Genomic DNA, 23,129 nt, shown 5'->3' with positions numbered 1-23,129 from the left:
AAGATGGGCTGATTCAGTTCCATGTTCTGTGCTCAAGGCAAAGGGATCTGTGGAGGGGGCTGTCCAGATGTACCAGGGCCATACCCAAGATTCTCAGTACTCAAGCACCCAATATCCCCACATATCCTGCTATAGACTGAATGTTTGTGTCCCCTCAAAATTCATATGTTGAAATCCTAACCCCCAAAGTGATAGTATTAGGAGGTGAGGCTTTTGGGAGGTGATTAGGTCATGAGGATGGAGCCCTCATGAAAGGGATTAGTGCCCTTATAAAAGAGACCCCCAGAGGATTCTCTGCCCCTTCTTCTATGTGCAGATACAGTGAAAAGACAGCCGTCTATGAAGCAGGAAGTGGGTCCTCATCAGACATTGAATCTACAGGCACCTTGATCTTGGACTTTACAACCTCCAGAACTGTGAAAAATCAATTTCTATTGTTTATAAGCCACCAGTCTATGTTATTTTGTTATAGCAGCCCGAACAGACTAAGACACATCCTTTGACAGTGACCATTTATTACATATGTCTGGACTGTGTAGTCAGATTGGGGGAGGACCATTGACATAGCTGAGCACCAGGTAAGGTGTCCTGGCCAGTCGGGCAGGAGAGCAGCAGGAGTCCCCTGACATGGGCAGGAGCAATGTGGCACCCACCAGCAGAAGGAAAAGGAGGAGGAGGAGGAAGGTCAGGGGCCGCCTGGATGCAGGAGTGGGGGATCTGCAAAGGGAAATGCAGTGTTCAATGTATGGGTGGGCTGCCACCATAAGCCCTACCCCCACACCCCCAGACCCATCTCCCAGGCATCTCACCCAGGGTCTACGTCCAGCATCACATCCTGGACATTGGGAGATGCTTGCCTCATCTTGTCCTAAAGGTAGAGAGCAGCCAGCAGTAGAATGGGTGGAAGTGATATTTAATGTGGTCTTTACCTTACTCCCACAGACCTACAGAGCTGGGCTTATTTCTCCTCCTTTCCTAGCACTCCCTCCATCCCCAAGACCCCACATGGACTTGGAATATCTCCAGGTATAGTGGATGTCTGTCAGTGCCTGCCCTCCAAACAGTCTCCCTTTTCCTGGTAACAGTGGTTCAATTTGGGGAGAAGGGTATCATACCTCCCTACTTTCCTGAACTCAAAACTCCACCTCCATGGTTAGGCATGTGACCCAGATCTGGCCAACCAGAGCCCTCCATCAGCTTGGCTACTGTGATTGGTTCAGGGTGTAGGCCATGACCCAAGCTGGGGAAGCAGAAGTCAGCCCTAGGACTCGGCTGCCGTAGGTCAGTGGCACTCTCTCCTCCTGGGGTGGGTAAGCCAGTGGGAAGTGAGTGTGTAGCTGCTGGGGCAGCCATTTTGCTAGAAGGAATCCACCTTGGAGAAGTAGAGCCCAAGACAGGGAGGGACTGAGCCCTGACAGTATTTGAGGTCTTGAATTCAACACCACCTGGACTTTTCAGTTACATGAAAAAAACAGCATCCTCTTTTTTGTGTGTAATTCAATTTGGGTCGGGTTGCTGTCACTTGCCGTCAACATTCCTGAGTGATACACCTGGCCGAGGACCAACTCACCTGAGACTTCCGGAGCAGGGACCGTCTTCGGTGACCTGTTAAGTGTTTCCGGTGGCTGAGGCCTGACATGAGCATGTCCTGTGGGGAGAGAGAGGAGTGGGGTCCTTGGAGAATCAGTGACAAAGAGACACAAAGTTGGGGAAGGGCCAAGAGGGGGGAAGTGTCACAGAGATTAGATTCTGTGGGAAGAGAGAGATCTCAGGGAGAGATGAAGAGAGGGGCAGAGCCAAAGAAACCAAGAGAAGAGAGACATTATTTATTCATTCATTCAACAAATATTTAATGAGCATCTGTTACATGCCAGGTGCTATTCTAGGAGCTGGGGACACTGTGAGCATGGAAACAGGCAAAGTCCTGGCGTCCATTGAGTTTATATTCTAGTAGGAGAGAGAGAGACCATAAGTTAATAAATGTATAATGTCAAGATGTGGTAAGTGCTGTTAGGAAATAAAATAAGAGGATAAGGAGTGATAATGTTTGGAGGCCAGGGCAGGCCTCTCTGAAGAGGTAACATTTGAGGAGAGACTGGATGGAATGAAGTGAGGAGGTGAGCTCGGTGTGCCTCTGGGGGCTTCGAGATGGGAGTGTATTTGGAATATTTGAAGAGCCAGGAGGCTAGTGTGGCTGTGGTGGGGTAAATGAGGGGGAGAGTGAGAGGAAATGAGGAAATAAATATAGGTACAACAGAGACACCTGGAGGCCAAGAGAGGCAGAGGGATGAGGGAGGAGACCACTGAGACACCAAAAGCAAAAGAGACACCGGGAGAGACAGAGCCATGAAGACCTCCTCGAAAGGGAAAAAGGCCCTGCTAGGAGACACACAGAGGGTCCCTTGGGTGCCTGGGGGGAGGTGACCCCACCTGCTCTCACCTCAAGGCTTTGTCCCCTGCCCTGGGGCCCCCTGCGGCCACACAGCTCACAGGGAGTCCCTGGTGTCCAGGCTGTCCTTTGCCCCAAAGGCCCGAGGCCCCCAACGTCCCCCGCCGGGTCCCACTCCAACTCTGCGGGAGTGGGGAGGCTACTGGGTGCCCAGGGCCCCCAGACCCCACCAGGTCCTGGCCCGTCTGAGTCCCCCTCGACCTCCAAGTCCTGCTCCAGTGTGCTGGCCTCCTCAAACACCTGGTCAGAGGACAGAGGTCATGAGGGTTGGGATCGGCGCCTGCGCCAGGGACCGCCAGGGTGGGCCATACCAGGCTGTAGCTGACCAGCTGGGCCTGCAGCCGCCACAGCTGCCGGAGGATGCTGTCTCGGTGGGCTCTGAAGGCCCTTAGGACCTGCTCCAGGGATGCCCGGGCCTGAGGCTCACTCCGCTGTGCCAGCCCCTCACCGAACACCAGCAGTGCATCTAAACGCTCAGCTGCCCCACGCAGGTCTGCCTGTAGGGCCTGGGTACACATGGTTGGACATCACCAACACCACACCAGCCCATCCCCACCCCCCGCCTCCATACACACACAGCAGGGGCACCAGAGACCTGAGACCTGGAGTCACTATCCCCACCCCCTCTGCCATCCAGACACCTGGAACATGGAATAAACCCATTTCCCACCCTGGGAAGCTGGCACCCACTCCTGAGGCCCTGCCCACCCTCCCACGTTTTGGCTTCCCACTGCTCACCTGCAGCTGGACCATCCTGCTCTGGGCTGATGCCCAGGGCCCCAGGCCTTGCTCCAGGTCCTGCAGCCGGAGGCCCAGCCCCAAAAGGCAAAGATGCAGGCTGTCCTGCTCAGCCTCTAATCCCCAGCCAGAGATGGGGCGCTGGGGAACACAGGGGGCTGAGTCAGAGCCAGTGAGCCAACCAAGGCCTGGCCCGCACCCATTGCACCCAGGCTCCTGCCCTCTGGGTGCTTCTCTGCAGCAGAGTCCACCTCTGGGTCTGCACCAGGGTTGCTCCCACCTAGAGAAACTTCCCAGTGGAGCCAGGCCTGAGAACCTCTAGTTCAAATTCTCCAGGTTTTCAAGGCTCCTAGAAACTTGTACGTATAGGGCCTGGGGCTCTGGAGAGGGAGAGGGTGATGGAGCTGGATAGCCCCACGAGGAATGGGGCTACGCCAGGGCCAATGATGAAAGAATTCTCTCTCAGTTGGTAAAATACTGAATAGTGATAGTTAAAGAATCATTGTCTAGAGCATCCCTCCCCACACAGATGCCCAACATTTTTCCAGAATCATCACCTCATCCCCGGTGTGGAAGCCAGATCCTGGGAGACAGACAGGAAGTAGGGACTGGCACAGGGGCCTAGTTCACCTCAGCTCACCTCACGGTGTTTGGCCCCAGCCGAGTCCTCATGAGAAGGGGGCGTTGGCAATCTGGGGAGGCCAGCAGCAAGTTCAGTGCCCCTCGGCCCACCCTGGAAGGGCTCAGGAGGGTCCAAGGAGTCCTGCCCCAGCTTCTGGGCCTGTTCTGACCTGGGATGGTGGGGGGGGGGCATTGACAGGCCCCTGGGTGAGCCTAGGTGCCCATTATCCACCCTACCCTACCCCTGTCCCCAGTTACCTCTCTCATGTCCCCAGGTGATCTTAGCTACAATACCTCCTACCCTCAAAAGGCCCCTGCTACTGCCTCCACCCTTTGGGGACCACAGTTTCAAAAGCCCCAGCTCGTACCTGATTCTCTCCTCTCCAGAGGCGGAGCAGATGGTGCATCCAGATGTGTTCAGTTCCCTAGGGGCTCCAGGCGGGTGGCTGAAGGGCTCTGAGGGGGGTGTAGGGCCCAGGCGTGGGGGCAGGGCCATATTGGGGAGCCTGAGGACAGAGAGTCAGTGAGTAGAAGCCCTTTTCCTATCCTCCCAGACTTCCTCAGTAGGACTCACCCAGGCCTGAGGCAGCCAGAAGCCCAGGGGCAGGCTCAGCTCCACCTCTTTCTAGGAGGAACCTGGACCCAGGTAATTTGATGCCCAGCTCAGGTGATAGTAGCACCACTTAACTCCTTCCTCCCCAGCAGACCAGTAGCTGAACCTCCCAAGCTCACCCCACCCACCTAAGGGGTTTCCAGATATAACCCTGCTCCTCAAGAGCCCTGGGTTCTTCTCCACTCTGTGACCCGAACATCTGACCTCGGCAGCCCACACCATCCATCTAAGGTCCCGGACGCAGCGCCCCTCAGGAACCCAAACATCTGGCCCCCCACCCCCAAATGTCCAAAACCAGAGTAAGATTGTTTTGTTGGTGGTTTATTTGGAATGGGGCCTTTTCCTGTGGTTCCCTCACAGGTACTGGGAAAATAACCCGGGGGGAACCGCCTCTGCCCACAGGAAGCCAGCAGTCCAGAGCAGGTGAGAGCTCGGGAATCCGAGCGGGTCCTGGGTCCTGGCGTCACTTGCTGAGCAGGAGGCCAGCGCGCAGCACGCGGGGTACGCGGCGGATGGTCAGCGAGACGCGGGTGCCGCGGACCAAGCGGGCTCCAGCTTGCGCCGAGGGGCAAGCGGCTGCGTTGCGCGGCAGGGAGGCGGCGTCGAGCGCGTCTACGCTGGCGGCTGCGATGCCGTGGAGGAGGCGCGTGTAGGCGGTGCCACGGAGCACCAGCAGGCTGCGCGGTTCAAGCAACAGCGAGGTGGCCGGCCGGGGCGGGGGCCGGGGCTGCGGGGTGGGTTGAAGGTTAGCGGGTCCCCAGAAGTTAGGAGTGGGGTGGGCGAGAGGTCAGCGGGTTTGGGGGTTCAGGGGGCGAGGGTCAGCGAGTCCCAGGGGCAAAGGCTGAGGGGCAAGTGTGCTCCTAGGGATCGAGGCTTTGGAGTGAAAATCCCGCGGGGGCCAGGGCCAGGGCCAGGGCCGGGCTTCCAGGGAAGTGGAGACGGGGTGGTGGTGGGGTGTCAGCAGCCCCTCGGCAGGGACTAGGCTGCAGATGGGGGTGTCTAAAGGCCTAAGGGAACTGCAGCTGGGCTCTGCAAGGAGCTGGGGCTGGGACCGAGGGATCAGTGGTCCCAGGAAACTGAGTGGAACTGGGCTGAGGACTTGGCTGAAGCCAGGAAGGGAGGAAGAGATGAACAGGTGTGGTCTGGGAGGATGTGCGGGTATCAGGATGTCTTGAGGACACCAGCAGAGTGGGAGGGGGTGTCAGTGCATCTAGGAGCGTGTAGGATTAAAAAGGGCAGCCGTAATGAGCAGTTGGTGTCAGGGTGTCCAGGGAGTTTCTGTGTCCAGGGGGTGTCAGACATACAGCAAAGAAAGAGGTCAGGGAAGCTGCTGTCATGAGCAACACAGAGGGGAGGCAGGATATCTGGGGGCCCTTGAGCAGCAAGTCATGTATTGAGGTGCCAAGGAGAATCTGGGGGTGTCCTGCATGACAGATCACATTATTGGAGGGGGAGGTAGGAAGTCAGTGTTGGGGTGCCTGTGCAGTGGCCACTGAAAGGGTGTCTGGCAGGATGTCAGCGACAACCCTGAGTGGCTGGTGTTGGGGTATCTGAGGATGTCCGTGTCTGTTGGAGAACTGGGGAGCCCTGCATGCGGTACTGGAGCGCTCTGAATGTATGGAGCCAGGGGATCTGTAGGCTGTCAGGGTATTCATTCAGCAGATGGGGGTATTGGGGTACCCATGGATATCATGATTTCTAGGGCACCCTGCAGGCAGATGGGCTGGGCATCTGGGCGGATGTGGGTGCCCTCCATGAGGGGACAGAGGAAGATGTCTGGAAGGGTATCAGGGGTACCCCGCAGGCAGGTGGGATTGGGGCCTCTTAGAGGATATGGGGCAACGTCTCAGGGCCCACCTGCTCTGTAGGGTCATCGTCCTCTGGCTGCCGAGGCTCGTAGAGGTCCAGCATGGTGTGGGAGCCCAAGCTGATGGTGCTGACAGTCGGGTAGTACAGTGGCCCATCCTCGTGGGGCTGGGGAGTGGGTACCAGGGCTGGACAGGGCAGGAGTCCACACACCCCCACCCTCAGGTGAAAGCGGGGCTCCCCAGCTGGGGACAGGGAGGTGAGTGTTTGCTTGGGGTATGTGGCTGCTTAATGAGAGTGGATGTGGGTCGACAGGATGCCCTGCCCCATGATGGATCCGAGGTCTGGGGGTCGGGGTGAGAGTGTGGTTACCATGATGCCCTCCCCAGGCAGATACTGGTTCACAAGGACGTGGTTGGCTGGGAGACCCCCAAAAAGGCTGAGGTCAGATACTTTGTCCACGTAACGCTGGAGCCACGGTGGCAGCCGCTCAGGAACCATCCCCCGGGGATGGGGGAGCCCACCTGGGGGAGGGAAATGGGGTGCTGAGGGCACCCAACAAGGAGCTCTGGCATGTGGAGCCCCCATTAGGGATATCCCAGTGGTTGGTAGCACTCTGACCTCCTCGGGGACCCCTAAATCTTTGGAGATCACCACTCCACCCTTCAAAGGTTTCCTGACTTCTCCAAACCCCTAGAGATACCCTCCAACTCATCAGGAAATCCCTAAGCCCTCAGGACCTCCACTGACCCCTGAGAATCCTCCTGGCCCTTGGGACCCCTTGAACCCTCAAGGACCTCCCCCCGGCACCCTGACGCCTCAATGTCCTGAGACTATCCAACCTGAGCTGCCTACCCCAGTCCCCAGCCCTAAATCACCCATGCCCACAGCCGGAGACACTTACCCCAGTTCTGTAACTTCCTCCCGGAGAGCTGGGTCCACTTTGGTTTTGGGGCATTGAAGACCTGGGAGGTGGGAAGGGGGTCAGTCCTTTTCCAGGACCACCCTCTCTGATTCTCCCACCCAGGCCAACATAGGGGTTTTCACCTAGGGTGGAAATGGGTCATCTCAGTGTCTGTGGGATCATTCTCCGAGACAGTGTTCCCAGGATTTTGTTCTTGCCCTTTCCCCTGTGGAGGCCGCTGGCCTCAAAGCCCCTCTGTGTCTAGGGATTGAGGGAGGGAACCAGAGCTACCCAATCAGGGTCTGAGTCTACTCAGAGCTCTGGGCTGGGTTGGGCTCTTTCAGCCCAGCAAACAGTCTGCACTCTGTAATTTCGTGATTCCTGGGCTATCTCAGCACAGTCTGAGTCCTGGAACCTCCTTGTTCCTCTTGCCTGGGGGAGAAAACGTGCTCAACTGGGCTATTCAGTATAACCAAGAGAGTACGTTGAAAATTCTCCACTGCCAAGACCCCAAGGGTCTAAAAAGGGTTATCTCAAAAAGTCTAAGAAATCTCCTTATTTCCTTCATTGTTATGGGGCTGGAAGCGGCTGTCTCAGTATGAGAGTCTGAGTTTTGGAGCTAACTCATTCCTGGGACTCAAACTAGACAGGACTAGTTGGGATAGCACAGGGAAGATCTGTGCTCTATAACCAAGGCTCTGGGGCTGCAAAGGGCTATCCCAGTGCACAGACTCTGAGCTTTGTAAAATTCTCCTTTCCCCAGACCTTAAGAATAGAGTACAGACTGGGCTACCTACCACAGGTGGTCTGTGCTTGGTAACCTTGTTCCCAAGACTCTGGGTCTATGCGGAGCTATCAGCACAGGGAAGCGTTTAACATTCTGAGGCCTGGGTTATCTCAGCACAGAAATCTGAACACTGTAAATTCTTCATTCCCCAAATCTCAAGGGAGTGAACTGGGCTACCTCAGCCTATGTTATAACCTCCTTCTCTCTAAGGTAGCCGGAGAGGGCTGTCTTAGTACAGGGAGTCTTAGCTCCATAATAACCACCACCTTTCTAAGAATCAGTTTGGGGGGTTCCCTGGTGGTCTAGTGATTCGGTACTTTCATTGCCATGGCCCAGGTTCAATCCCTAGGGGAATGAGATCCCACAAGCCACGTGGCGTGGCCAAAAAAAAAAAAAAAGAATCAGTTTGGTTTCCCCTAAGCTTCCTGGGAAAAGCCCTTTCTGACAGGCCCCAGCAGGTGCTGAGAAAGGAACAGGGAAGGTGGTGAGGGATGGGTGCCAGGTGGCACTCTCCCTCCTGCAAGAATCCTCACTGTGACCTTTCGGGCTCTCCTACGAGAACTGGGGGTTGAAGAGGTTCTGGGAAGAGGGGATAAACAGGTCACCTGTCGAAGCAAATACTCCTCCTCTTCCTTGGAGATGAAGTCAGGGACATAGTAGATTACAGGTGGTGCCTAGGATAGAGAGATCCCCCCTGAAGGTGTGACCTTTGGACCCACACAGGAATGCTGCCATCCATGAGCAGCCCCTCCTCTGGAGCGTAGCTCAGGATGTCCCCAGACAGGCCAGGGCCTTAAGTCGAGGGACCAATGGCTATTTGGGGGATGGGGAGGTGGGGTGAGGGTAGGGCTAGACCCTGAGGGTAAGGATGAATTGAGAGGGAGGGGGCAGTCCCAGCCCACAAACCCAGGAGTCAGCCTGCCTATCCCCACTCTATCTCCCGCCCTCTAGTTCCCACCTTCACCCTCTGCATCCCCGGTCCTGACAACCTGCTCCACCCTGAATGGTTCCAGAGCTGGAACCCTGGCGTCCTGATCCTCCATTGACATCAAGTCCGTGTACCCGGTCATTCCTGTGGGGAGGGGAGAACATGCTGAAATCACCAAGCCTCCCACCCGCAGACTGTGATCCAGCTTTCTGGTCTCATCATGGGCCAGGGCCTCACCTCAGCCCTCTAGTGAAACTCACTTGGTTTCGAAAACCTAGATGTCCTCAGCATCTCAAAAGCCACACAGTGCACCCGTAGGCTCCCTGCCCAGACACAATGAGCACCCACAGTACTCCCCCCAGACTCCGTCCACCAAATACCCATCAAACTACACGTCTGCCGTCTCAAGCCTCTACAGAGAACAGCCTCAGACTCCACTGGGAGCCTTTCTTAAGAGCTCCACGCATATCCCCCAGGGCTGCACCCCAGACCCCCTTTAAACACCTTCATTTGAGACCTCATCCTAAAAACTTCAGACCTGCAATCCCGAGCCCGGCTCTCTAACAATATTCGAGGTCCTCATAGACCCTCCTCCCGCCTCAAGCCTTTTCAGACGCCCCATTCTGAGCACGCTTGTGCCCCCAATCTAAGCTTCCTCAGACACATCCATTTTCAGTCTCCTTGTATCCTCCCCACTCTAGACTCCCCTCAAGACTTCTCTTCCCGAGCGCCCCTTCCCTGCAGCCCCCTTGGACCTTTGACCCTGAGCCTGACCCCTCTCACACCTTCCCTCCCTGAACCCCTTGGTTCCCCCGACTCTGTCTTCTAGAACCCCACACTTTTAGCTTCCTCGGACTCCCATCTGAGCTTCCCCGGATGCCCACTCTCAGCCCTCTTGGACCCCCATCTCCGCCCTCGGCGCCCCAAACTGACCGTCCACCAGTGACCCCTCCAAAATCCAAATTCAACACCCCCATTCCCTTCCCAGCCACTTCCTACCCACATGGCCGACGCAGGAATTCTCAGACCAATGGGAATTCTCAAAGGCTCTAAGGCTCCTCCTTCCACCCAATCGGCGCTCTCACACACTGTTGTTCCGCCCCCTCGCCCTCCTTCGGTGACAGGCTGTGCCTCCCGGCCTCTGAGCCACTGGGGCCCCTTCAGAGACGGGTCTTCGTCTGGCATCGACCAATCAGAGCTCCAGAATCGAACCTGTCCACGCTGCGGAGAGCCCAGAAAGGAGGGGCAGCCGTGGCGGCACAGGAAAAACGCGATGGTTGGAAGGACTCCCCGCAGGTTAGGCCATCCTATATAAAGCCGCAGGGATGCGCGACTGCTGTACCCAGCAAGGGTACGGAGGCAGGGCCGTAACTCCCTAAACACCGACCCGACACACAGAGCCGTAGAAACGTCTTTATTGAAGGGGGTAGGGGTCATGCTGAGTTTGGGGACATGCAGTGAAGGGGCAGTCGTGAGCTGTCCTTGGTTTTCAGGGCCCCAGGTCTGCCCTGGACCCCTGGGCCTTCAGGGTCTCCGTCGGGCTGTTAGTCTGGCCAGGGTGCTCTGAGGTCCTTCAGGGCCAGTAACTTAGATTTGGTGTTTTGGACCTGTGACCAGAATGTAGATTGAAATGGGGACTCCGGGATTTGGGATCCCCTCAAGGCCTTGATGCCCCTCATGTATGAGATGGAGGCTTGAGGATTTGGGGTTCCCTTGGGGCTGGGGCTCTTGGAATTTGGGTGTCTTGAGATCCATGGACTCAGGGCATTCAAGTCCTCTGGTTTCCGGGGATGAGAATTCCTGTTTGGGGTTTCTGTGCCTATGAATAGAGCTTGAGGTGCCCTGGGGGCCCAGGATACATATCTCCTCCATCCCAGGCACAGGAACCTCCGTGACTGAGGTTTCCTGAGGGCTTGGGATTGGAATTTTAAAATTTGGGATTCCCTGGGGATTTGGGGATTCCATGATTTGGGGATCCTGGGAGTTAGGGCTTTGGGGTCTCCTAGGGGCTCTAGGACTTGCGGGCACAGGGGAGTTTAGGACATGTACTCTGGGGTTTGGATCCTCAGAGTCCCAGAATGGGACCTCCAAATTTTGGGGTCCCCCCAAAGGGGGAAATAATTACTTTAAAAATAGAGAATTTTCTGGGAGCCTGGCCAGCACAGGTGCTGTGGGCCGCATGGGGTGGGCTTCATACAAGGCACTGGGGGTTTCTTGAGGGTGCAGAGGATAGGAAGACTTGGGGGTCCTGTAATTAGCACTTCCAGTACTGTTTTGGTATCTGTAAATTGGGGGTGACAGTGGGCTGGTTAATGTGGGTCTCTTCTTGAGGGGTAAGAGCAGGGGGGTTCGTTAATGGAGGGAGTCTCTGATTGCAGTGTAGGGGGTTTGGGGTGACCACGGGGGTCACAACATCTTGAGGGGGCTGATATTAAATGTGGGTTTGTTACTCTTGCTTTGGAGGTGTTTCTTTCAAGGGGACTTGATGGTGGTTGGGGGGGGGCCTTTGTTAACAGGGAAGGGTTCTGATCCAGTGACTAGTGACTCAGGAATGTTCTGCTGTGGAGCATTATGTAGAGAAAGTCACCGTCATTTGGGGTGATGTGGAAATCTGTTATTGGGGGGTCTCCTCTGAGGGGTTGGGACTAGCCTGAAGGTACTACACTTAGGGAATCTCTTTCTGGGTAACATAGGGTCTGTATTTGGGGGGTTATCATGAGGGAATCTGTTAATAATGGGGCCTCAGTGATCGAGGGCTGGCTAATGGGGGTCTCTACTCTGGACGTGTTACTAGGAATCTCTATCTCAGGGTGACTCGGGGGCTCCTTGTATCAGGAGATGCTAGAGGAGGCTCTGTGTCTCTCTCAGATGTCCAGAGCCTCTAAGACTGCATCTCCGCCCTCAGCATCCAGGGAAACCAGCAACAGAAGAGCAACCTGGGGAAGAGAACTGTGTCACACGCTGGTGCAGGATGCGGAAGCATCTGGATCCATCACCACCCAGCTCTTCCCCAAGTGTCTGGGATTTGGCCTTTCTGGATTCCAGCTGTGCCCTCTCAGGCTCCCGTGGAGCCGAAGGTGTTCTGTCTCTTTTACCTGCCCCTTAAAAGTTGAAGTCACCAGGGATTTCCCTGGTGGTCCAGTGGTTAAGCCTCTGTGCTCACAACACAGGGGGCCCAGGCCCGGCGCAGCCAAATATATATATATATAAAAGTTGAAGTCACCAGAATTCACTATGGGGCCTCACTCCCTAAAGACTGCTTCTGGGTAAGCTAACTAGTCGTATGTTTTCCTAACTTCTATTTCCAGCCCCAACCCAGAACTCCAGACTCCCTGTGTCCAATGGCCTGGTGGATGCCTCTCCCTGAATATCCCACAGGAGAGGGGGACCAAGGGTTGCTACGTACCTGGAGATGGAGTTCTCTGATGCGATGTCCTTTGGGGTCCGGACTGTTGTGAAGGTGCGTTTGGGCTGCGTCACTGAAGGGAAGGGCAAGGTCTCAGGTGAGAGGATGATAGACCCACCTCTGTCCTCAATATCTACCCAGACTCTTTTTCATTAATATTTATCCACGTCCCCAATATCCTACATTCCCAATAGCCATCTAGACCTCTTGTCAATAATATTCCCTGTGTCCTCCAAGACCTACCCATGTCCCCGGTGCCTGCTCAGAGCCTTGTCGTTAACATCCCCATCCCTATAGTGCCCATCCTTTTGGGGATCCTGTCTCATCATTTTCCTGGACCCTGTGTCCCCAATTAAATACTGGAGATTCTGTCACCAGCATATACCTGAGGACCCAAGACCTTTCTTCCTATCCCCAAATCCACACTCCTCCCACAGCCAGCCCCCAACTCACTTGTCACTTGATGTACTTTTTTGGCTCCAACATTATCCCCAGGGGGGTCAGTGGATCCACCAATCCTGGGGAGACACGAGGAGTGGGAGGAGTCAGAGCCACAAGAGGCCAGGGTCTGACCAGGAGCGGAGCCCCGGGGGGCCTACAACGAAAGAGCTAGGGTGTGGGGGTGGATATCCACACTGTCCTCCTGGTCCAAGAGAAGGAGACATCCAAGCAGGGGATCAGGATTCTGGGTGGTGCCCTGAGTTGTGACCAGAGTTTGGGCTCACCTCTGAATTCGAGATGCTGGTGCAAAGACTCCATGCCGTGGGGGGCAGGTGAAGTACCGGACACCAAAGACAGAGCCATCATGTTTGCCGGTGGGCTGGTCTAGCTCTATGCCGTACCAGTAACCTGCAACAGGAGAGTGTCAGGATGCCTCAAGGCCCTGCCTGCCCCCAGCCCAGATAGCTATCCTCACCTGGGGCAAAGTCTGTCTTCCCATAGAAACGCACGATCCCTTGCTTCTGGCCTGCGACGAGCACTTGGTCTCCAACCTCAGCCTTAGCTCCTTCACGCTGCTGCAGGCTGCCCAGAGATGGGGATGATGAGGGCTTCTTCTTACCTGGCGGGAAGGGGACAAGGGGTGAGGGTGAGGCCTCCAGATGCCAGCCCTGGGGGCCCCGTGTCACCCAGAAAGCCACAAGGTAGAAACTATCCTGGTTCAAATGAGACGAGCCTTCCCCTGAAATGGGGTTGGCGGGGTGGGCTTGAAAGGAAACAATCCCAGCTGCCAGAGAATGGGGGTGGGGGCTTTGGGCCTGAGGGACAACTAAGTCAAGAACCTACAGAACCTCAAAACTCTTTCTCAAAGTTGAAGATATTTGGGCCAAGGGGAAAACTGAGTCTCAGAAGTCAGAAACCCAGAAACTGTCCTTTTAAAATGAAGGGGGGAGTTAGGTCTGAGAATAAATCAAGTCACTAAAGCCAGGAACTCCATAGATTCTTCCCTAAAACTGGGAGAAAACCTTTGGCTCTAAGGGGAAACTAAGTCATGGGGGGCAGGGAACACACAGGTCCTTGCAAGAACTGGGTGGGACCAGTACTGAGTCAAAGGAGAAACTGAGGCACAAAAGTCAGGAACTCAGAGGTCATCCTCTAAAATGGGAGTTTGAGCCTGAGGAGAAACTGAGTCACAGAAGCTGGGCTATCCACAGAATATCCTCAAGAATGGCTCTCGTCACCCCTAGGGCTCCCCCTCTGACCTTTGTGTTCCCTGCGGCCTTTGCCTGTGACACGGGAGAAGTCCATCCGGGGAGTCCGCGGTGTGGAGGTGACAGATGAGGGAGGTGCATCCACTGCCTTGGAGATCTTGGACACAGAGGCAAAGAGACCTGGGGGGACAGAGCCTGGGCTGGGAGTTGTCCAAGCCTCTGCCCTCTGACCCCCCTCATCACCTCCCAACCCCAGCACTCAGCAGCAGAACTACTGAGTGGACCCCACCATCACCTTCTGGGCCCCAGTGGGACTGACCCTGCTTGGGAGGGCAGATGAAGTACCGGACACCCCCAACACTGCCATCATTCTTGCCCTCAGGTTCATCCAGTTCCACGCCCACCCACTGGCCGCTGGCGAACTCCGTGGTCCCGCAGAACCGCAGTGTGCCCGTCTGAGGAAACAAGGGAGGAAATGGCTTGGGTGCACCTTGAGAGGCCGATAAGATCACCGGCACACAGGTAGCATGGTGGGATGGACGAGGGAGCCCCAGGCTTAAATCTCAGCTTGGACATCACCATTCACTGGTTGTATAACTTAACTGTGCCTCGATGTCCTCATCTGCGAAATGGGAACAAAAATCTCACCCACCTTACAGGATTGTTACAGAGCTGCGCTGTCCGACGCAGTACACGGCCACTAGCCACATATGACAATTTAAATTAACTAAAATTAAATTAAAATATCATTTCTCCAATCACACTAGCCACACTTCAAGTGCTTAATATCCACATGTGGCTCATGGCTAGTTCACTGGACTACACAGACATAGAACATTTCCAATCTCACAAAAAGGTCTACTGGACATGAATGCTATAGAGACATAAAAGCCCTCAGAACAGGGCCTGGTGCTGAGTAAGGGATCAGTAAGTGTTGCCTATTATTATCCTGTAACTTTGGTAAAGGGACCTCACGGGGCCTCAGTTTCATTTGGAAAATGGGGATCACAGTCCACCTCAGAGGCTGGTTATCCGGTGGAAACATTTTTAACATATGTGAAGTTGCTTAGCTGCAGTGAGTGTGGTTATTATCATTTGTGTGAGGCTTCTTCACTGCTCTAAGCCTCAGTTCCTCATCTATAAAATGGGCTAAATAATAGCGCCTACTTTGGAGAGCTGGTGTGGGGATCAGAACAGTGCCTGGCACACAGAGCCAAGCCCTATTCTAAGGGCTTTACACATTTTAACTAATTTAAACCTCGAAAATAATCTTAAAAGAGAGTGGATATATACATAACTGATTCACTTTGCTGTTCAGCAGAAACTAACACAACATTGTAAATCAACTATATGCCAATACAAATTCATTTAAAAAAATAAAATAAAATAAAATAAACCTCAAACAACCCCCCTCAAGTGGGTACTATCAGCTCCATTTTACAGATGAAGAAGCTGATGCCCAGAGAGGTGAAATCACTGGCCCCACAGCTGGTAAGTGGCAAAGCTGAGATTTGCCTGAGCAAATCCCTGAGCCTGAGTTCATAACCACTGTGCTATGCTGCTTCTTCTCAATCTCAAAGAGATTGTTATTACATGTCTTCAGACAAAGAGTTTCACCTCTTGGGCTTCTTACAGTCTTCTATATTGTAAAATGGAGAGAATCAACCCATCCTGCTTTCAAAATTGTCACACTGATTTGATTAAATCATGTACAGAAACTTTCCAGTTTCTGGAATTACGCATGCAAAACTCTTGATTACGAAACAAAATGTGACTTTTATGGCTTCTCACTGTACAAAGAAACAAAATTCAAATTCACTCCAGTGGCCTGCAGGTCTGGTGAGATCCAGCCCCTGCTAACGTCACCACTTCACCCTCCCTAGATAACTCCCCTCCAGTCACACTACCCCTCCCCTCCTCTGGGATTTTGTACCTGCGATCTCCTCTGTCTCCATATTTTTGCAAGGTGAGCTCCTTCCCCTCTCAGCTCAGATATCACCTCCTCAGAGAAGCCTTCTCAGAAGACCTTAGCTAAAACCACCTCGGCCCTCAGCTAGGGCCAATTTATTAAATGCAAGCATTTAATGGTTTTCAAAGCCTTTGTTGCTACTGGAAATTATCTTAACTATGGGTATACTTTATTGACTGTCTCTTCCTCAATAGAAATGGAGTTCTATGAGAGCAGGTCTGGGGCTAACACAGGCCTTCATCCCCAAGGACAGGCTGGGTCCAGCATGGAGCCTGAGGGACACCAGGTAAATGAATCAAACTTGGAATGACTGAATGAATAAAGATCTCTCTGTCCTCTGGGACTTTATACCTGCTCCCCCTCCCTAGGGCCCCCTTCTCCCTTTCTTCTCCTGGCTCATTCCTCAGCATCTTCAAGTGAGCAAAGTATTGACCACTCTGGGAACACAAGTGGCCCCTGGATGGGAACCACAAGGCCCAGGGGGACCCAAATGGGGCAGAGTTGCACTGATCACTCTGCATGTGCTTCCTCGTGAGCCATGACAGCTCTGGGCTGTCACTGTCAGGAGATGGATCTGTCTTCCCCCTTGGACTGAGAGTTCAGCTTGGGTGGGGCACAAAGGAGGCACTCACAGAACAACTGTTAGACAAAATGAATACTGTGTGCATGACTGGGAGGGTGGGCAGGCAAAGGTGAGAGTCTGCACTCTGCCCAAAGACCCAGCTCTGAGGGATGAGGGCTGAGTCCTGCCCACCCTTCCCTGCTCCAGTCCCTGACCTTCTGGCCATCCAGTAGCACGCGGTCTCCCAGGCGCAGGCCCAGTGCACTGAGCATGAGATTGCCTGGGACGTTGTCATAGTTGGGTAGCGTAACCTTGGGGAGGGCGCAGGAGAGCGGCACAGCCTCCTCCAGTAGCGTCCGCAGCTCCTTGGCCACCAGCGCCGCCTCTGCCTTGTCCAGGGACATGTCCATGGGGTCTGGGACCACCTCCGCTGGCACCTGTCCCTTTCGGTTCTGGGGGCCAACAGGAAGAGAGGGAGCAAAGACTCAGCGGCATAGGCTGCACCCCCACTGAGCCCATGCCCCCAGAGACCCCGGGTCGAGGTGAGGCAGAGGTGGGAGTAGGTCATACCCTGGGCCAACTTGGAAAGAGGAAGGGGTGGGGCATTAAGGTACAGCCCACGATCCCCAGGGAAGTCCACCTCTGAGACCTCAGGCTGGAGATGTCAAGTATGGAGCCAATAGGGAATGAAGGTCCCACTTCAGTGCTGTAGGTCATGCCCTCAGGGCCAAGACCCCAAGCCCGGAATGGGGCCATGTGAAGGACAAACACTGAAAATGGGCTCCTGTGGTACCGGGTTAAGGATCCAACTGGGCCAATGGGGAATGAGAGTTTCAAGAAACTCAAGTGGTCCTGCCCCGCCCCCTCCCCCGCTCCCATCCTCTGCAGAGGCCTGCTGGCCAGAAAGCGGTTGGGGAGGAAGGAGAAGGAAGGTAACAGGACTGGGCCAGGGTGGCAGTACCCGAAGCGCCGGGTTGGCACCGTGTTCCAGCAAACATTTGGCCGCACCCAGGCACAGGTTGGAGGCAGCGATGTGCAGGGCTGAGCCATGGTTGAAGTCACTGCACGTGGAATTCACCACTGGGAAGTGGGTGAGAGGAGGGTTCCGGGTGAGCGCCCTCAGCACCCCAGCCCTCCCGCTGCCTTCCAGCCTCCGAAGTCCACCTCTTCATCCATCTCTTAACCCGCAGGCCCCAGGCCCCACCACCCCACGGCAGCCTCTGACACAGAGCCCCGCCCCTCCTCGGCCACCCCCCTCCCAACCAGCTCCCGCCAGGCCCTGACATTTTGGACCCCTGAACTCCTTCTCCCGCACCTCCCGCCTCCCGCCTCCCACCCTGGCCTCCCACCCTGGCCTCCCACGCCAGGCCCCATCAGTCGCCTTCCCTGCCTTCTCACTCGTCTCCTCCCCCCACACCTGGGTACCCTCCTTCTGCTTCCAGCCCTCCTTCCTCGCCTAGGTCCTGCCCCTCCCAGCCCGGCCCTTCCTCCTTACCTCTGGGCCGTGCACCCTTCAGTAGCACGCGCACGAGATCCGGCACGTCAAAATAGGCCGCGTAGTGAAGCGCGTTCATGTTGGTCCAGCGGCTGCGCAGGGTCACGTCTGCGCCCAGTGCCAGCAGCTGCTGCGAGAGGCGTACAGCCGCCGCGGGGTCCCCTGCGCGACAGCCCAGGTCAGCTTGGGTTCCCTCCTCCAGAGTGTGGGCCCAGAGCATGGGGAAGGCCCAGGGCTTTAGGGACTGCACTTTGGGATCTTAGGCTGTGGGGTCCAGGATGGAGGTCTGAGGGCCGGGGTTCTGAGAGTGTTGGGCGTGGCAGTTAGGTTTGGGGGTTTGGACCCTCACCGACTCCGTGGGCCCCCGCCTTGCACGCATAATGGAGCAGTGTCATGTCGGTCAGCCCATCACGATCATTCACGTGGCAGCCTCGACGCAGAATCTGGGAGTACCAGGGGACCAGGGAGGGTTACCCAAACACGTGAGGAAGCCCTTCCTCTCCTCCCTCGCTTCCCCAGCGCTCTCACCTCATTGCCAATGACATCAATCTTGTGCTGGACTTGGGGCACCCACTGGCGCACAATGGCGAACAGCTCAGGGATGGTGGTCTGCGGGTCAAACAGAATCTCCTGGCAGGCAGGGTCGTTGGGGTCGAAGAAGGTGAAGGCTGGGGTGGTGAGAGGTCCAAGATCACCCCAGGCAAACTGTGGACTGACCCCCCCCTCCTTCCATCCTAAGGCAGAGGAGCTCTAGACCTTTAAAACCTTCTAATACAGAGTCTCAAACTGGTGGCACATGGGCCACAGGCATTTTCTGTGTGGCCAGCGTGAGGTTTCAAAATCAGGTCTCACATAAAAATGTGGATGCCTGGTGTGTCTTGAAAAACTGGAAGATCATATAGCAGCAAACTCCACCCCATGAAACAAGAGTGGTAAGGAGTCTGCATGCCCAAGGGGGCTGCTACTGCTCTAGCGCATGTCGCCCTGTCGGGGCATGCTTTAGCCAAATCTCCAGGGTAAAGAAAATTAAAAAGGCAGAAGTCACGGTTTTTAAGAAAAATCTCCCCGAATTTCAATTACTGTGCAGTCCACATAAAATGGATCCATGGGCAGGACCCAACCTGTGGCCAGCCAGGGGGTGCCCAGAGGAACTTCCATCTCCCCCCTTTAGAGTGTTGCCCTGTAGTAACGTCAGCACGCAGCACAGGGCTGGCACAAGGCAGGAGCCCAGTGCGTGTTGAATGGATGAGCAAACGAATGACCAGATGACACAGAGCCCAGGGACGTACCGCATAGAAGGTGTCTCCCGGAAGCAGCCTGTGTGCTCTTTTTAAAACCCCAGTCACAGCACAGCTCTCCCTGGCTAAGCCTGCCCTGGCTTCCATCACACTCAGAGTACAGACCCAAATCCTCAGCCTGGCCCACAGGCCCTAAACAAACTGGCCTCATCTGTTCTCTGCCCTCTCCCCCTCACTCGCTCCCCTCCAGCCACACTGACCTCCTTCTGTCCTTCCAACTCGCCAGGCAAATTCCTCTCTCAGGGCTTTGTGCTTGCTGTTCTTCTTGCCTGGGCCCGTCTTCCCTGAGATCTTCCTAAGGCTTCAGAGAGGCCTCCCGAGACCACCCTGGCTAAATCAGCACCTCTGCCCTTCTTTATCTCTTGCCCTTTTTCATTTCTTTAAAAATATCACTACTTAGGGACTTCCCTGGTGGTCCAGCGGTTAAGACACTGTGCTTCCTATGCAGGGGGCCTGGGTTCGATCCCTGGTCAAGGAACTAAGATCCCCATATGCCACACGGCATGGCCAAAAGAAAAAAAAGAAGAAAAAAATCACTACTTAACATTACTTGTTTACTCCTTCCTCCCTCCCTCTTTTCCTCTCTTTCTCTTCTTCCTCATTCTCTTCCTTTCTTGCTTGTTCCCCTCACTAGGACGTTTCCAGGCTGCCTTGTTCACTCCCCTATCCATGCAGGAGGCGCTCTGTCAGTCTAGCTGAATTAATGTACAAATTTAATAAATACACGAGTTTCTCTTGGAGTCCACCTTAGCCCTCTCTCTGTCCTAGACTGCATTTTCAGATTCCTTCACATTCTGTGACCAAACCCTCCTCGTTCTACAGGCAGGATTCCTGGGGACGGGAGGCAGATACCCTAGACTCTCTGACTTCCCAGCAGGCCACAGGTCCCAGCCACATCCAGCCACATTTCCAGTGGAGATTTTCCAGTTTCCCAGGGTGGATACCCGGCCCTAGACACCCAGATAACTTTCTTATTTTTCTATCAGACTGAGGGCAACTTATGGCCTCTCTGACCCACCTCTAGTGGGTGACATGTCCACAGATGCCACCCCTCCTGCCCTATCCTGATGACACCTACTCTCTGAACTTGGAACCTCATTTCCGAACTTACAGCTGCCGGGGATTCCCAGCCAACATCTTTTAAAAGCCTCCTCCTATATCTAATTCTGGCTGAGCTCCACCCTCTCTACCCAGTAGCCAGAGGGAGCTTTTAAAAATATAAATCAGACCTGCCCCCCCACAAACTGCTCTCCCCCGCCATCACACTTAGAATATATCCAAAGTTCTCACAGTAGCCTTTAAGGCCCTTCCAGATCTAGCCATTGCCAACCTCTCATCTCAGCTCCAATCACTCCCTAACAGCAACATCAAGATTTTCCTTCTGCTCCAAGCTCAGTCCTGCCTCAGGGTTTTTGTACTTGCTGCTTACAGCCTGTAACACTCTTTCTCCAGCTCTCCTATGGCTGATTCCTCCTCAAGCTCTGCGTCTCAGCCTAAATGCCACCTCGTCAAAGACCCACCCTGACCACTCTGTCTCAAGGTGCTGCCCCCTAGCCATTCTCTATTATATCTCCATCTTTTATTTCTTTCATAGCATCCACTCCAATCTGAACTTATCCAATTTATATACCTGTTACTTGCTTAGTCTTGCCTTCTCTCCTGAGAGCAGGGATCATGCCTGGATTGCTCACCATTAAATCTTCATCTCCTAGCACAAGGCTTGTCACAGAGTAGTAGTGATGGATAAACAGTGCTTGGTGAATGAGCAGACACTTTCCTTTTCTCCAAGAGGCCACCCTCTCAGCTCCACATCTTCCTACCTCAGAGCCTTTACTCCTGTGGTTACCTTGCCTGGGACCCCCTTCCCCTAATCTTTTCCCTTGTTAACCCTCAATTCATCCTTCAGTCTCCCTCAAATGTTCCTTCCTCAGGGAAAGCGTATCTTAAAAAGCTCTTGCAGAATTCGGTTCTTAGCAAACACAATTCTCATCAAGGCTTGTAATTATGTACTTATATTTTTATACTTATTTGTGTGGTTGTCATTGAGGCCTGTGAGTTCTCTTAGGCAAAGACTAGATCTGTCTTGCTCCATGCTGTGCCCCCAGTTCCTAGGTCCATAGCAGGCTTTCCAAAAATGCTTGTTTAATGACTAAATGACTGAATGATTTGTCATGAATCAAATACTACGATTATCCCAATTCCATTCTCCAATGGGTGAATGAATTAATGAGGGGGGGGGAATCCAAGGGCCACGACTCCTCCAGAACACCTTCAGATCCTCCAGATTCCTCCCACCATCTCCACCAGCAGAGTTCAGCCAAACCTCCCTGGCAACCCAAGGCTCCAGGCCATATTGCTGAGTGGGGAGGGTGGTTACCGTAGTCCTTGGGGAGGGGGGCAGGTGCCGAGGGGTGCACAACAGGCTTCTGCCGGCGCTCCTGGGTGGGGCTGGGGGGCTCTGGGACAGGCTCATCCTCCTCCTCCTCCTCTTCTCCCTCCGCCCTGAGCGGCGGGGCCATCGGGGCGGGATCTGTCTTAGTCATGGTCCTTGGTGGCCCTCAGTGGGCAGGTGCAGAGTTGGAGGTGGCCTTCAGGCAAATCCTGGGGGCAGAGGTCAGCTAAAGAGGGTGCCCCAGTCTCTGGAATCTGAGCCCCCCAGACGCTCACCGGGCTCCGGGTGGCTCCCACGCCCCCAGCTCTGGATTTTGGGCAATCATAGGGACGCCAGTCACCCATCAGAGGACGCTGGTTTGTGGGCCCAACGCCTACCACTTCCCCCAGGCCAGTCCCCCATTCTTCTCCTCCCGCGTCAGGGCCCTCAGTCTAGGCCGCCCCCTCCCCCGGTTTGTTTATCTCAGGATGCAGGATGCTTTGCCCCTCCCCTTCTCCGCGGGCCTCCCCTCTACCCATCTTACCTCGGGTGTCTGGGGCTGGAGACCAAAGCTGAAACCGGGGAAACTGGAGTAATGGGGTGCCAGTGTCTGGGGAAGTGATGGGGGAGAAGAAGACAGAGAGAAGGGGACGAGGCCCGGACGCCGACGGGGGATGGGGGTGGAGAGGGAGGGGCGCTGACGGCGCATGCGCTGTCACCCCCAACCAGGCGCGGGGGCGGAGACACTGCGAGGCTGCTTGCATTGATGAAAAGGCTGGAGGCAGCGGTGGGAAGGGTATAGACACCGAGGACGGGGAGTAGAAGAAATGGCCACGAAGAAGGATGTGAGGCATGGGGACAGGAGACAGATGAAGCAGGGACAAGGGCAAAAAGACAGGGATGGGAAAACGGGCACATGGATTTTTGTCCATCCCGCTGTGATAGCGCCTTTGCGAAGGCCTGCAAACCAGACCAGTCTGGGCAGGGGTCTCGTTGTGTGGTAGTGGTGGGTGTTGTCTCTCTCTGACATATCAGACCTGACCTCTACTCCACGTCCACCCTAGACAAGGGATGTCTCAGAGGGATGACTTTGTGGAGACTCCTATAATCACTGTCATTGTCATTATCGCATAGTGCGCACACAGCATTTACCCAGAGAAGGTAAGCCATTTACCCAAGGGCATACAGCAAACAGGTAATGGAGCTAAGACTTGAATCCCAGTGGCCTGGCTATAGCGCCTGGGCTTTTAATCACCGTGCTACATGGCTTTGGCAGTGCCTAGAGGATAGATCTGCCAATGGACTCCTCCCCCCAGAAAGGCCTCCAGGAGCCAGCCCAGGGATGAGGCCTTCCCGGCCCCATCATCCTGGCTGGGCTGTCACACCTGACTGGCTGTGGCCTGCACTGTCCACAATCATCCCAGCCTGAACAGGGCTAGCTGACTTTGCCTTCCACCTCTCATCCTTCTAATGTGCAGGCCCAGTAGCTCCATTAAGATATTTCCAGAATTTCATCCCTCACCCCAGTCCCAG

The 23,129-nt window shown here is 54.9% G+C and overlaps 3 protein-coding genes across 13 annotated transcripts; all 3 read right to left on the bottom strand.

Annotated features, from left to right (window-relative positions):
• Positions 1–513: 513 nt before the first annotated feature.
• Positions 514–4,305, bottom strand: SYNE4 (spectrin repeat containing nuclear envelope family member 4). Of its 5 annotated transcripts, none has more exons than XM_059999449.1 (8): positions 4,177–4,305; positions 3,828–3,978; positions 3,188–3,328; positions 2,761–2,955; positions 2,431–2,689; positions 1,571–1,674; positions 810–868; positions 514–717 (listed from the first exon to the last, which is right to left on the bottom strand). In XM_059999449.1, the coding sequence occupies exons 1-8, from the start codon at positions 4,302–4,304 to the stop codon at positions 540–542; spliced, it is 1,215 nt and encodes a 404-aa protein (XP_059855432.1). In that variant the 5' UTR covers position 4,305; the 3' UTR covers positions 514–539. The 5 variants fall into 5 exon arrangements, with proteins under 5 accessions (XP_059855432.1, XP_059855428.1, XP_059855429.1 ...); XM_059999445.1 differs by having other exon boundaries at positions 1,571–1,648; positions 2,441–2,689; XM_059999446.1 differs by having other exon boundaries at positions 1,571–1,648; positions 2,441–2,689; positions 2,776–2,955.
• A 579-nt stretch (positions 4,306–4,884) lies between these two features.
• ALKBH6 (alkB homolog 6) lies at positions 4,885–9,841 on the bottom strand. 7 transcript variants are annotated; one of them, XM_059999464.2, is made up of 7 exons: positions 9,780–9,841; positions 8,908–8,990; positions 8,524–8,592; positions 7,132–7,192; positions 6,600–6,772; positions 6,279–6,395; positions 4,885–5,148 (listed from the first exon to the last, which is right to left on the bottom strand). In XM_059999464.2, exons 2-7 carry the CDS (start codon positions 8,986–8,988, stop codon positions 4,885–4,887), a joined length of 765 nt encoding a protein of 254 aa, XP_059855447.1. In that variant the 5' UTR covers positions 8,989–8,990; positions 9,780–9,841. The 7 variants fall into 7 exon arrangements, with proteins under 7 accessions (XP_059855447.1, XP_069396284.1, XP_059855444.1 ...); XM_069540183.1 differs by having other exon boundaries at positions 8,877–8,990; positions 9,780–9,833; XM_059999461.2 differs by lacking the exon at positions 9,780–9,841 and adding an exon at positions 9,107–9,546.
• Positions 9,842–10,251: 410 nt separating this feature from the next.
• On the bottom strand, positions 10,252–22,274 carry CLIP3 (CAP-Gly domain containing linker protein 3). Its single transcript, XM_059999414.1, has 14 exons — positions 22,141–22,274; positions 21,603–21,826; positions 18,456–18,595; positions 18,277–18,370; positions 17,928–18,089; positions 17,394–17,512; positions 16,648–16,884; positions 14,221–14,356; positions 13,953–14,081; positions 13,169–13,312; positions 12,978–13,101; positions 12,706–12,770; positions 12,253–12,325; positions 10,252–11,782 (listed from the first exon to the last, which is right to left on the bottom strand). The coding sequence occupies exons 2-14, from the start codon at positions 21,766–21,768 to the stop codon at positions 11,728–11,730; spliced, it is 1,644 nt and encodes a 547-aa protein (XP_059855397.1). The 5' UTR covers positions 21,769–21,826; positions 22,141–22,274; the 3' UTR covers positions 10,252–11,727.
• Between the last annotated feature and the right edge of the window lie 855 nt (positions 22,275–23,129).

This window comes from Delphinus delphis, chromosome 20 (assembly GCF_949987515.2).
Source record: "Delphinus delphis chromosome 20, mDelDel1.2, whole genome shotgun sequence".
NCBI classification, from domain to species: domain Eukaryota; kingdom Metazoa; phylum Chordata; class Mammalia; order Artiodactyla; family Delphinidae; genus Delphinus; species Delphinus delphis.
Note: the sequence above shows the minus strand (reverse complement) of the source record. Positions and strands in the feature narration are given on the sequence as shown.